At 41.8% G+C, this 14,783-nt stretch overlaps 1 protein-coding gene across 1 annotated transcript in view; it reads right to left on the reverse strand.

Moving 5' to 3' along the window:
• Nucleotides 1–2,079: 2,079 nt before the first annotated feature.
• The window catches only part of erfl1 (Ets2 repressor factor like 1), a 41,568-nt gene continuing 28,864 nt past the window's right edge, over nt 2,080–14,783 (reverse strand). The window contains exons 2-6 of the mRNA XM_087806423.1: nt 10,073–10,146; nt 8,973–9,207; nt 6,513–6,690; nt 4,695–4,824; nt 2,080–2,877 (exon numbers count right to left, since the gene is read on the reverse strand). Coding sequence (XP_087662549.1) covers nt 2,090–2,877; nt 4,695–4,824; nt 6,513–6,690; nt 8,973–9,207; nt 10,073–10,133 — 1,392 coding nt within the window. The 5' untranslated portion in view covers nt 10,134–10,146 and the 3' untranslated portion in view covers nt 2,080–2,089. The remainder of the gene's footprint in view (nt 2,878–4,694; nt 4,825–6,512; nt 6,691–8,972; nt 9,208–10,072; nt 10,147–14,783) is intronic.

Here is a 14,783-nt window from a genome sequence, read left to right on the forward strand (position 1 = left end):
CTTCTGCTCCGTAACTACTATTTACAGTGGTATGAAAAAGTTTGGCCACTCCTGTACATTTACCTTTATAAATCATTGGTTGTTTGGATAAAAAATTCCAGTTAAATATATCTCATAGGAGACAAACACAGTGATATGTGAGAAGTGAAATCAAGTTTATATGATTTATATGAAGGTGTGCAAGAATTATTTAAACAAAATTAGGCATGTGCATAAATGTAGGCATCACAAAAGAAAAATTAGTCAATATTTTGTGCATCATCCTTCTTAAGAAATAACAGCCTCTGAACGCTTCCTATGGCTTCAAATTAGGGTCTGGATTCTGGTGGAAGGTATTTTGGACCATTCTTCTTTACAGATCCTCTCCAGTTCAGTCAAGTTTGATGGTTTCCGAGCATGGACCGCCCGCTTTAAATCACACCATACATTTTTTAATTATATTCAGGTCTGGGGACTGAGATGGCCATTCCAGAACGTTATACTTGTTCCTCTTGTTGGACTCTTGTCAATGACAAGTGGACAAAGACATGTTGAATGTAAAGTAACACGCAAACTTACATTTTATTTTCAGGCCACGGAGAATTGTGCTTCTAAATCTTTTTTAATGGTGAAGTTTACTCGTAGAAAGGTGACTAAATGAAAAGGAATGAGTGACGCATTCATCCACTCACATGTAAACATACTGACACACTACAAGAAACCACTATTCAGAATATTGTTTATTGCTTTTAAAGATATTCATCTTTTTCTTAATTTTTTTCCACTTTCAATTTCACCTCTTTTACAGTAAAACAAAGAGAAGTGACAGGTCAAAGCACTGCGTTGTTATTTTTGGGATGTGTACGCACACATACACAAAGTAAAGAGTATTTACAGCTGAGAGGACTCCACACACACACACACACACACAGAGAGCTTCACATCGACTTTACAACAGAGCTTTCACGAATAATCTGCAGATCGCCATTGAACAAACCAGCGAGAGGCAATGAGGCGGTTTAGTGTTCTGAGGAGGGATGACCAGAGCAACAGAATATTCCACCACTCCTTCATATCCTGGAGCAAAAGTATTTGCTGGCAGAGACAAAAAAACATTGATTGCAAAAAAATCAAAACAGAATTGGAGAGAAGCATTAGAAAAAGCCAATATATTTCACATTTGACTAATTACAGGACGCTTACAGCGGGTGAATGCTAACTATGAAAACAAGTCTAGCGGCGGTTTTTGAACCCAAAGGGTCGGGATGTTGGACATCTGGCAGAAATGACCAAAGGGCACAATTAACCAGGTTTGATTAACTCTGAGACAATTCCCAGTGTGAACTCTGTCCTCGTCATTAGAAGAAAAAAAAAAAATCTTAAGATGCTCTTAATTATTTAAACTTTGATACACCAGCGCTTATCATTTTCTGCCACTTGCTTTAAATACGGAATCAAACCACGACAATACAGTTAAATCTTATCATAGTGAATAATCATACAATGTAAATCTACACCATAATAAAATATATACAGCAGACTATTCATACAAATTTAAAATGGGTCCCAGTGATCTCTTTTTCTTTCTTTTTAACCACAAAAAGAATGAATAATGAATGAATAAATATAAAATGACAAGAAGAGGTTTTTGATAAAGAAGCTATACAATTTGTGCCAGTGTGTTTGAGAATAATGACAGAAAACGAGTTTCTATATGCACCTGTTCCAGTTGGATAATATTTTGTCCCCCAAGTTATTTTGAAATGAGTTAACAATAGATATGCAATACATGCCTGATTTAGTTGTATTTAACATGGCTTGACTACTTGCTCCACTAGAGGTCACTATTAGACCTTGTTTGAGCACTTGTAGCTGTAAAACGTGTAATTCAGTGTAAAACGTTACTCAATTGGAACTATTATAAATAATACATATAAATAATATATATATTAATAACGTTATAATAATAACGTATCGTCTACACTGGCTCAATTCAATTAAGAGTCTGAAGAAGAGGTTTAGAATTGTGCAAAGACAGTGAAAAAGGAAAAAGTTTAGGATTAAAAGGAAAGAAAAAGAGTGCAGCAGGCTGGATCAGGATGAAAAAGTATTAGCTGTGGATCATTTTCAGAGTCTCTGTCTCTTTGTGTCGTTCAAGAAGGGACATGGAAGGGGACAGTGATGGTGGAAGGGATGGAGTTGGGGGCCTGATGGGTATCAGGCTCTTCAGAGGATGTGGGGACACGGGGGGCGGCAGGGAGGCGATGGGGGGCAGAGCACCTCCTTTCTTCCCGTCCTTCACGATCTGCGGACGGCTCATCAGGCCGGAATCTTTCCTGATGCCGAAATCTGGCTCATTGTCTGAACTGCAGTCACTCAGATCTGTGATCTCCAGGTCCGAGTCCGACTCCGGGTCTTGCTTCACGCCGCCTCTCCTCTCAGCTGGACTACCAGCGAGGGGCCCGGCCCTCAGGCCGATGTCGCCCAAGCCCAAACCCAGGCCTGTAGCAGGAGGGCTGGCGTTCACCCGCTCCCCCAGCGACCCCCCTATGTCAGTCCGACCGATGGACAGGCCGGCCGGGTAAGGTGGCAGGGTGAGTCGAGGAGGCTGACCCCCCGGTGTGCCATTTGTTCCACCAGTTTGACCCGCGGCCCCCCGCTCACCCGCCTCACCCGGGGGCAGCAGGGAGGAGAAGGGGTGAGGAAGCTGTGAGATGCCACTTTGTAAGGGACCCGGGTAGAACTGGGAGGGGTACAGAGAGCCGGCGGGCAGTTTGGGGCAGTTGTTGAGCGAGAAGGCCCCTGGGAGGTAAGGGTTGAAGCCCCAGGGGTAGTCGAAGGGTGGGGTGCGAGGATAGGGTCCCAACAGAGACGGTGGTTTGGAGTAGCAGGGAGCACCTAGGACACAGAAACACAAGTTGAATGAGTCATTTTTGGGGGATTCTAAACAAATGTGTTTGAAATCGACAACATTCAAAAACACCTCCAAGAGTCTCTTCATCTCCAGGGCCAAAAGTGCTATAGAATTTCCTTTGAAGGGGTATTTTAAATAATGGACGAAAAAAAAAAACTGCAGGTGTAATTAAATATTACTCCAAAATTTAAAATCAGTTCCATGCGCACACGGAGGCGGCGGACACCGCGGGCGGGTAAGTTCCAGTTGATGCTGCGATTCAATTTTAATGAACAAACAAAAGCATTGCCTTTTCGACCTGCTACACTTCCTTCCAGCTGTCAAGCCGCTCAAAGATTCCCTCTTTCCTCCGCACACTGGTCCCCCCCCCCCCCCCCCCCCCCCCGCTCGATCCCACCATCTGATTTACTATGCAGGACTAATTTGACAGTGGTGAGGAGTCGGTGTGCTGGTGCTGGAGTAGCTGGCAGACACATGAATATTGAATCAGTCGTGCAGGCCTCACTTGCTTATGAAAACACAGTAATGGGCGCCCACAGGCCACAAACTGAAGCCTGCACCCTCAATTAGGGCCTTCCTGCCTGGGAAGGGATTAGGACGGCGGGGACACATGGGAGGGAGAGAAGGGAAAAGGGAGGGAAGAAGACCCGAGGACAAATAGAGAGGAAGATGAGAGCAGGAGGAGGGACGGCGAGGTTTTCATCTGTATATACTGCTGGAGCACATTCTGATGCACAGACCGATGTTCGCCACAGACGGTGTCAGTGACCTACATTTACCGTGTGGTTCCTAAACTAATCTGATGGTGATTCCAGTTTTTATTGAGGACCCTGACTTGATGGAAATTAAAAAGCAATTCAGTTGATTCAAAACACTGCAGAACATGTGTAAAGAAGATGCTCATAGCTCAGAAAAGTCAAGAGTAGATCTCCTGGACTTGTATATGAGTTCCAATGAGAAGCTGTTTGTATTCACACCTGAGCTACAGTGTAACATTATGGTATGTTTCTGTCCGTTTTTACTTCGCCTACCAAGTGAGGCTATGTTGTTACAGAAAGAAAACAATGACTAAACATTACTTATTCTCTTCTAAACCTCGAGCTAGTGCTTCAATCAACAGTCATTTACCATCTAAATTATGCCCCCCCCCCCCGCTGAGCTATCGTTGTGATCTTGTGGAAGTGGATCACAAACTAGTTTCATCTGTAGTGCTAAGAAGTCAATTTCGATTCAAAATCTGGGTCACCGTGAATTTACCGATACGACCCTGGATCTAGTCAATATATTCCTGCGGCCTGGACTTGTACAGTTATTGAAGTTGCATTGGCTATAGAGCACTTATAACCACATTTAAAAAAACAAAATAAATTGTCATTAATAAGCCATTAAAGATTATATTTAGCTTAATAAACCTTTTTCCCCCGAGCAGTGCTATTTCAGGATACAAGTAGGTTATTTTCTGTGTTTGTTTCTACCTCTTTTGTCCGGTGAATGACGTTTGTTGACCTACATCCTCACCGTGGTGTCCTGGTTTCTTCAGCATCCTTGTTTATCTGCACTAATGTATAATGCAGATCGCACCTGCAGCAGCGACTGACTGCAGGCTGCGATGGAACGACCGTCTTATTTCCTTTAACAATATATATCTGCCTCCCTCGTTTCCTTGTTTCTCCTCCTGAACCTCCCTCTCTCCTCATCATTAGGGTCCTGGTTATACTAGAGCATGTTTTCTAGTGACAACAGTTAATGCTATGTCTTTAAAAAAAGTGTGTCTCTCAAGGTGAGTGTGTTTGTGTCTCACCTGAACCGAGGAAAGGAAATGCGTCCAGTCTGAGTTTGTCCCCCTCCGGTCCTGCAGCAGCAGATCCACGATCAAAGAGCGAAGCTCCTCTTGCAGAGTCCGGCAGACGAGGAAACAGCGACTGTATGGCCTGAAGAAATCACAACAAATAAATCATTTAAAATGTAAGAATCCATCCCACGACTCGCTCTAACAATACGAATTCCAACCGGGTCTTCAGGCAAATGCCAGTCGAATATGTCTAACTTTAAGACACATGCTAACAAATATTCAATTAGTGATATAGAAAATATTCACAAACAAACGTACAGTTTCATCCATTCTACGTCCACCCGGATAAGTTTGGGATAACAAGACAGTGACTGTGAAGGAGACAGTGACGAGGTGAAGGTTTTAACTCGTCCTTAAAACTAAAGGAGACATTATCCCCTGACGCCCTTATCCCCCGACTTCGATGGCGTATCCATCTGTCATCGACTGAAAATGAAAAGACGCCACAGACGGGCCTCGGATCGGATCAATGGCGGCTCCTTAATGCGCTTTGTTAAGCAACACAAATCTTGCCTGTCTGAAGTACAGTCTTCCCAAACTTGGGTGCGGCGAGGTGACAGGATACTATTGATCCAGAGGGCGGAAAAAAAAGAAATCCCACTTCTGTCTTCGCAATTCCCCCAGTTGTTCTCTGTATTTTCACCTCTTCGACCCCCAAACAGAGAGAGAGAAGAACACACAGCAGCTCCACATCCTGTCACGTCGACTGCATTACCTCATTCTGGCTCACAAACGGATTCACGATCTCACTGGTTCTCATCATTTATCCTTTGTAGCCAACGTCTTAATCGCTGGCCTTCATTTGACTCTGTCTCTTCCTTCCTTTGAGCCTGCACGTCCTAACGATTCTCACTCAGTCCCCTGGTACTCCTTTGTTTCCTGCCCTTGCTGGCACTGTGTCGCTGTTTGCATCATTCCCTCTGCTAGTTAAAAACGAGGAAAAAAACTGTCCTCCACCTGATCCAACCCTTGTCACTGTCTCACAATCAAAGCTATGGTCAAGATCTGGTTGAAGCCTGACACACACACAGACAGACAAATCACTTTAGCTACGTCCCAAATATAAACCTCTTTAAATCACTCGAGTCCATCCCAACATGAAGAGTAAGATCCTTAGATTATTGTCATACTTGAATCTGAGATCATTGCTTTCAAGTGAGCTTTCCCGTAGTCTGGTTGGGATTTGCTGCCTCCTACTGACATGTGGGTCCATCCAGGATCCTACTACTGGTACCACTATTGGCACAGCCATGATGACAACCCTCCAGATTACACAACTTTCACAACAGTTGCTTTTAAACCCTACAGTATGTTCTGGTTCCATGGCTACTTTGGCAAGTCCTCAACCTTTAATCAACCACTCCTGCTACTTTTACCTCCGCATAACTAGTCGTTGAAACTACTATAAAAGGAAATACTGCGACTATAACTTTTTGTACTATGGCTGCCATTGCTACCATTTACTTACTAAATGGAAAACTCTGTTTCTGCTACCAGTACACTGAAGCTACAGCGGCTACTTCTTTAATACTTTGCCCCCATTGCCGAAACCAAAAGCTGCTTCTAGGATATCTCAAGTGACCAGAACTACATCAGAACACCTGCCCATCATTTTACTGGTAAGACCCTAAAGCATATGGAGTTTTCTACCTCTACTGGTACTACTACTAGAAATTGCTAGTATTAAAGTACTTCCGGCCACTACTAGCTGGATAGTCAGATAGACAGGCAGACAGACATGCACTTTTGCTGGAAGGTAACGTTTACCTCTGGGTTACAGTCTGGTGTCGTGGTCCCCCCATTAAAGTGGTTCTGGGCCAGGAAGAAGGGAGAGTTGGCCATGTCGAGTATGGGGTAGTTGACCAGTACGACCTTGCTGAAGTTGAACTTGTAGGTGAAACGTTTCCCTTTGGTTTTGTGCAAAATGCGCTTGTTGTAATAATACCTGCGGAGACAGAGAGGGAGGGAAGGAAGTGTTTGGTTTAGGAAAACAGCATGAACACAGTTTGTGTTACTAATTCACTTATAAAGCCCCCAGTTATTGCCAGTGAGTGACATGGGACACCCTGGACACGTGGTCAGAAGTAGTTTCAAGGCACCTTCGGCTACTCAGATACACATTGTTGGAGTTGTGGTAAGTCTGCTGAAATCTCCTGTTATTCCCACTTTGTGCTGTTTCTTTAGTTTGTCCAGGACGACGATGCCTGTTGCTGTGCCTCATAAGCTGCACCTAATTAATTCATCATCTGCAGAGCTTTTAAACCACCTCTGCCCAAGCAACAGGTGCCAGATTGTCATCATAGGTAAATGGTTTGTCTCCATTTTTCTTCTCAATTTTCTGGATTACCCTTTTAATCCTTCTTAGTTGAACTGTGGTATGGACACTTGAGATTCAGACGTTTTGTGGCTCGCGTATGTTTTTGTCTGTTGCATGGTTGTTCCTGTTCCACTTGCATGTTGGTCCAGCTCTAACCAGATCTTCACATCACAGGCGGTGATGTTCATCAGGGATTATTCGTAACCTTGTGAGGAACAAAGCTGTTTTCAGCAGGAAACGTGGGCTGCTGTCTCTGTAGCGACGACCTCAGGTGTGACTCCCTCGGGGGCTTGTCGGGGGCCTTCGTCACGTCAGTTTGCCGCACCACCCACCGAGTCGTCACCGAGTTACCGGATGCTGCGTGATCAGCAGAGAAAACACGAGAAGGCACCATCTGTCTGAAGGTGGGAGCGTTGATGGTGGGCGGTGTCGAGCAGGGCGGGGGGGGGTGTCACCGAGACGCCGCTAATTGAAAAAACCTGCAGATGTATCCAAAGTTTTCATCTCTGACGCTGTTTCTCCTTCTATTTCTTTGTGTGAAAAAGTAACTTTGGTCGATGGAGAATTCATTAAAAGAGCTCGACATTATGCAGACGCATCGTCAACAAACACGGCAGCGTCGCACGTATGTGTTTTGCTTTGCGTGGCAATTGTGCCGTGGCCCTTAATTGAGCAATTAAGTGAGGCTAATTAAGAAGGCTAATTGAGGCCCCAGCCAATTCATAACAATTAGAGTCCGACGACAGCCCCCATTAAGTGGAGGCCAAAGGAACGCAGGAGGGGAGAGCGCGGGGGTGAGGGCGGGCCCCAGACATTAGCATAAAGAAAACAGTTCGAGGTTTTAAAGTGAGAGCGAGTGTGTAGAAATCACCTTTGGCAAGTTGAGCCGCTGAACTCTGAGCTTTGAAGAAGAGCGAGCAACTTCACAGCGGCTGAATTTCGAAATAGTTATTGAATTTTTTATTTGGGAGCTTAATGGTTGAACTTTTCCACAAGGATGTCCACAGATAAGGAGCAATTGAGGGTATCGACGTCCCACCTTTATCTTTCTATTTTATCAAGCACAGACTGGAGCTCTGTTCGCCGCAGCTGAGGAGAGAGACAGTAGCTGGAGATGGATGTTTTCTTAACAGAAATGAACGGTTAGAGATGAAAACAAGTGTCTCTACCATGACATTTTCGACGCTCTATCTAATATTGTCAATGTATTGTGGCTAAAATGTACATATAAAGTACCGCCTTTAAAATCTATTTTTCTATTTACAGAACAAATATGGGCTCTGTAATGAATGTTGCACTAGTAGAGGTTAATCTTGTCATTTCTGGAACTCCTGTTGTGTTCTCAGTTTTATCTTGCCCTTTAAAGTATATACATTATTGAATTTTGTTTTGATTGTTTAAGCGCTTTGTGACCCTGGTCTGGAAAAGCGCTATATAAATAAAAATAACTTACTTACTTAATGTGCAATAAAAGTTTCTTGAGGATTTTTTGGCATCTGATACTATATTTGCACAGTTGACCCTTGTGTCATCTCAGGGTCAAAGTGACCCGAGGTCCAAAAAAATGTGTTAGTGGTCCACATTGATCCAGAGACAACACAAGGGATAAAAAAAAACATGCTTTATCTATAAACTAAAATGTATGTGATATTAATTCACTTAGTTTTTATGAAATGCACAGCATTTTAAAATGTGTTTTCATTCATATACCCTCTACTTACTAAACTAATGGATATCTACATTTTCCTAAGTTATGACTAGTATTACTGAATAACCCTTTTTCTAGTAAGATGTCACCAGTTGCTGTGATGGGCCCAAAGTGCAAAGCATGATCTTTATTCTATTTATTTTATTCCAGTAACAACTTCAAGAAAAACATGTCATCGATCGATTCATAGACTTGGTTTTACCTCAATGCTCGACTCAGTTTATCATAGTTCATGTGAGGTTTGCACTTCCTGATCCCCCACAGCCGAGCCACCTCGTCCGGATCCTTGATGACGAACTCCCCGTAGTCCCCCTGCCAGGCGATGACCCCGTTGTACTCCTCCTTCTGCAGCAGCTCCAGGATGAAGTGCCACAGCTGGATCTGTCTGGATCCAGGGCTGGACTCGGGCTTGTAGGCCCAGTCCGGGAAGGCGAACCCTGAGCAGAGGGAGCAGACGATGTTAAAGACCCGTCTTTTGTCCTGCTGACGGAATAGAGGGGGGGGGGGTTGTGTTGGGGGAGGACGCTGTCCAGATGAATGATGGGTGATGAAGGCGAGGGATGATGTGTTTCATATCACAGCACGAGCCTTGAGCAATGTTAGCCGGCGCTCGTGCCCTGTAGCCTCAACAGATTGGTCAGCGGGATGATGACAGATCAGTGATTGATGCGGCGGCGCTCGGACTTCTGACATCAGACCCGGTGAACATCAGAGACGTTCGTTAAATAACTCATCGCGGACATTCTCGGGCCACACACTCCAGTGGGAGAAAACAAATTGACACAAACACACAGAGATACATACATACATTAAATCCACTAAAAAGTTTTTTATCAAATATAAATACAATATTTACTTAACATCTGCTGGTGAATAGTAATGCCTCTGAACTTATATCCCATAATGCACTGCAATAGTTACAAGTGCTTTGACATTCTGCTTTATTCAACTTTAAGTTTTAAAAGAAGAACCAGGAAGAGCCAAGTTTTTAAGGAGGCTTCATTCTGCCAAAGCTAAAATTGCATTTACAATTAAAAAGTGCAATAATTTTTTGAATTTTGGCTTATTTACTTTTTTAAAAAATATTGTTTTTATATATTTATATATATATTTAAAAGATTAAGAGGGTGACTTAACCGTCATCATAATTTAATAATAAATAAATATGTTACAAGTAATAATTACCATTGATTTATTGATTAAACATTATTTGCTTTACTTAGTTAACATTAAACATTAAATTCATGACACTATAAATGCACTTTTCTTTCAACAGATGATGTAACCGATCATAATGTTTACCTGGTGTCCAGAGCGCCGGCACCGGGGGGAGCAGCAGATCACTGACGCAGTTACAGTCCATCCCACCACAACACCTGAAACACATTTAGTTCAGACACTTTTTTTCAACAGGTTGCCGCAGCCCAGGAGTCAGGCCGTAACTTCTCTCAGATCCAAATTTGAAGATATTGCATTAGATGTCTGGCTCTGGATCACTCAGTGGGTTTACACCGTCCAATCAATGTGAAATCTGGCGAGGTCATGTTTGATATATCAGTGCCAGGCATCAGGTGTTTGTGTGGCTGCGCCTGATGCAACACGGTGGACATCCCAGTAGTGCATTTATGAAGAGGAGGCATTAAACATACTTTTGAAAAACCCACTGAAAAGTTTTCAGCTTTCACGGAATGATCTAATCTGTCGGAATAATGAACTACCGTGGACCTTACCTGGTCCGACATATCAAAGAGCATGATTCCACGAGAGAATGAAGAAGCATAAATGAGCAGCCCGATGACACCGAGCGAGCAAAGTTGATGGATAGAAAGTTATGTACTAAGTAATGCAGGAAGTTAAATTACTCTTAAAGGTGTTTGAAGGGCAACTATTGTGAAAAAACAAGGTTTACGAGGTTACGAGAGCGAAGCCCATCATGACAGAATATTGGTACTCACTCCCCCGCCAATCACTCCCTGCTTTGTTTATACAACAAGGTTGACAACTTCTGGGATTGATGACAAAGCTCAATGCTTGACCAATCACAGAGAGTAGGTGAGGATATGGTAAACAAGATTATAAAGAAAAATGAGGCGTTTTCAGTGGGCGGGGCTTAAGCACATTTTCTAATGTAAATATTTCAATGAAAAGAGAGTTTTGTACAAAAAGAAACATACTGATGAGTACAATAGAGGTCTAAGATCTATTTAAGACACACTTAAATCAACACATCAGCACTTTATCTGCATGTTCGTTACAATCCATTAAATGTGAGGTAATTTAAACTAAAAACAAAATCCACCATGGCAAAATAGAGGGGATTTTATTAGAACAAACCACTTAACAACTATAATATGTAATTGCAAACTGAAAAAGTGAAAAAGCGCAACACAAATGATTACATATACATATAACACTTGTTGTAAATTCTTTGCAAAATGGACTCACAAATAATAGCAAGAACTATTCAAACCAATATATAAATAACATGTATATTTTTAGATTCATTTAAACTACAAAAACATAGAGAAAAACAAAATTATTTTACCACTGAATACACATTGGCTATGTATTCTTTTTTTTCATTCTTTTTACATTTAAAAAAAAAAAATTGTATTAATAAAACCTACATCAAATTAAAATAATACATGAAAATGAGTTCTTTTTTGCTCAATATTCTCGGGAAAATGGCATAATTCAAATGTAATAAACTGATAACCAGCTGAGAAAAATGGCAACAAAAAAAAAATCAATAAGGAAGAATTAAAAACAGAAATGTTGAGAAGATAAATAAATACATTTTGCTGTAAAGCGTTCATGTATCGTTTTTGAAAGGAAAGGAAAGGAAAGGAAGCCAGCAATACAAAAATATGTTTTTGCCCTATGATCTCAAAAATCATGTTTAAAAAATAAAATAGTTATCATTGTTTCCAAAATCATGCAGCAGCAGGGCCACTATTGAATACATTTTTTTTGATTTGCAAGGATAATACAAAAATAATAATAAGATATCTACTTCTATCAAGATATCTAACGGCAAACCTCTGTAAGAGAAGATTGACCAACTAAAAACGATAAAGTGATCTGCTCAGCAACAGACATCAGCCAACAGAGAGAAGATTCCGATTATTCCGTTTCCTCGTGACTGAACGCCTCTTTTCCGAGAGGATCAAGTTTTTGGATATCACAGTTTCATCAGGGTTGTTTTACAAAGCTCAGATGGAAGCAATGTCCTGCTGTTACACTAGTACGTCGGTCCTGGTCTCTCTGTCTCTCTCCTCTCTCTCTCTGCTTCTATTTAATTATGCTCTGTGAATTTTGGATTTTCCCTCCAGCATTGAAATGGAACGTGAATTATTAAGGTGTGTTTGTATAAATTATTATTGCTAACTCCAGGCACTTCTCTCTCCCTTTGACCCGCTCGCTTCATCTCTTATGCTCGCGCCGATATTCTGGTCGCTTGGATAGTGGCCTCGCTCGCTCTCTCGGTCTTGAACCTTTGAACGCGGAGCTGCTGCTGCTTCTATTTATTTTGAGCCGAAAACTACGTAAACCATTGCCTGTGAATTCAGTCATTCTTATGTAGTCACAGTTTAAATTGTGATCTCTTATCTAGATTCCACTGACAGATTCTTCTTGCTCTGACCAAGGGGTTGAGGTTTGATTTGGATTTTATCTCCTGCCAACCAAGTACCTGAACCTCAGAGGAGAGACAACAAGGCGACAGATTAAACTGGATATTTTTCCTCAAGAAACTATCCCCTAAACTCTCTGAGAGTAAGTAGACTTAGGTCAAAACTAGAAGTAGTCATGTGTATAACATAAGATTTGTCAATAAGGTAAAGTTTATTTCAGATATTTAGTATGTAAGTAAGTAAGTCATTTTTATTCATATAGCGCTTTTCCAGACCAGGGTCACAAAGCGCTTAAACAATCAAAACAATATTCAATAAAGTATATACTTTAAAGGTCAAGATAAAACTGATAACACAACAGGAGTTCCAGAAAATCAAGGAAAAGCCTGAACAAATAAAAACGTCTTAAGATGTTTCTTGAAGGAGTCAGTAGATCCATCAAGCGCAAAGAGAGAGGAAGTCGTATTAAAGCACATCCTCTCATAAATTACAAGTCAATCGTGAGCTTTGAAAGTTTGTTTGGCTAAAGAAACGTCAACTACTTTTCCAGGGTTCGCTCATTTCCTTTGTGTGGTCATCCTGAAGTTGACAATTCTCAGTGGACCAAGGTCTTTCATAAGGTGTTCGCTCCTGTACACTTGTGATGCCTTTATTGTACATGTGTGCTCGACTCTGCGACCGAAACATCCTACGTATCTTCTGGAATCCTTGCCCTGGCATATGGCAGGTGACCTCTCTCTCTCTCTCTTTCCCACCTTCACCCATCCACTGTCTCCCTCACCCCTCACTTCCTGTCCCACCCTTTTATTCCTCCCTCTCTCCGGCGCCGTGTTTTGCTTTGGCGCAGTAATTTTCCGTTTGATTTCGGAGGTAATGCATTTTTTACAAATCAAAGAGGAAGCCAAGTCACCCCCCCAACCCCTCCTCCACCACCACCTCTCCCACTCCATCCATCCCCTCTCTCTCCCTCCCGATCCTCTCCTCGTTCTCGAGCCCCCCTCGCACCCCTCAGGCCAGAGAGGAGATAAAGGAGCCCCCATCATTTCCTTGTTAGTTTTGATTTGGGCAGCGCAGGGCTTTCAAGTTCCCCCCATCACCCCCAGAAACATTATAACTAGCAGCCCAGGGAATAGTGTTCCTCAGACACACTCGTACACACACTCCTGCATGCACAGTCTGTCAGATGCAGACTCTGGCGGATCGTAATGGATCGTACGAGCAGACGCACAGGCAGATATGACACCAGTACACAGGTATTCAGGTGGTTGACACACAGCCCATGGATATTGGCTCAATCAATACGAGGACTCGGGTCTGTGTTTGCTCAAGATGTTGCACCGAGATATGTTCAGACAAAGACATGGATGCAGTTTAACTATAGTCGCTGAGCTTCAGAGACTCATTCAAGAGCCTGAAAATGCAGAGCGGGTCAAGGATGACATGATGCCAGAGGTGACAAAATGTACGGGAAAGTCAAGAATAATTAACTTTTTAGTTAGTTCCTGACATAATAAATGCATTGTATTGAATTAAATGATTAGTATAGTGTTTATAACAGATGAATGTATTATGAAAATAGGATAATATTAGATTAATATTGATTACGTTCAAGAAAAATCTTAAGTAAGTAAGTAATTTTTATTTATATACCGCTTTTCCAGACCAGGGTCATAAAAGCACTTAAACAATATTCAATAAAGTATTTCTTATTTGTGCAGGCTTTTCCCTGATTTTCTGGGATGTATTTTTCTCGGTGTTATCTTGATCTTTTTAGTATGTATTCTTTGAGTATTTTTATGATTGTTTAAGCGCTCTGTGACCCTGGTCTAGAAAAGCGCTCTATAAATATTAATTACTTACTTATTTACTTACAAATTGAAGATAACAGGATTATTTGTTAACTGTACCAGTGAATTTATCTCAGATCGTGTCACAGATTGACCGCCGTCTCAATCTGCTCTGGAGGAAGCGAAGGAATAGCTATAGTAAGTAAGTAAGTAAGTAAGTAAGTAATTTTTATTTATATAGCGCTTTTCCAGACCAGGGTCACAAAGCGCTTAAACAATCAAAACAATATTCAATAATATTATATGATATAAATATATATATAATCTATAGCCAGGTCACACGAATCCAACCGGTATTCAACGTAAACCCTGCAATTCCTTGACAACGAAGAGCCAAAATAACAAAAGAATGTTTTTTAGAAAACAGCTTTCTTCCCACTACAAAATCAAATATCAATACCAGACATGAGTCAACGGGTAATTGTATCTTATGAGTCAGAACGACAATATTTTACTGCGGCTGTTGAACGCTCGCTCGGCGTTCAAAGCTGGTTGTGCTCCTCCACATGTAGGACGTGAAGTGTCACGGCATCT

Source organism: Callionymus lyra, chromosome 13 (genome assembly GCF_982586985.1).
Source record: "Callionymus lyra chromosome 13, fCalLyr1.hap1.1, whole genome shotgun sequence".
NCBI lineage: Eukaryota > Metazoa > Chordata > Actinopteri > Syngnathiformes > Callionymidae > Callionymus > Callionymus lyra.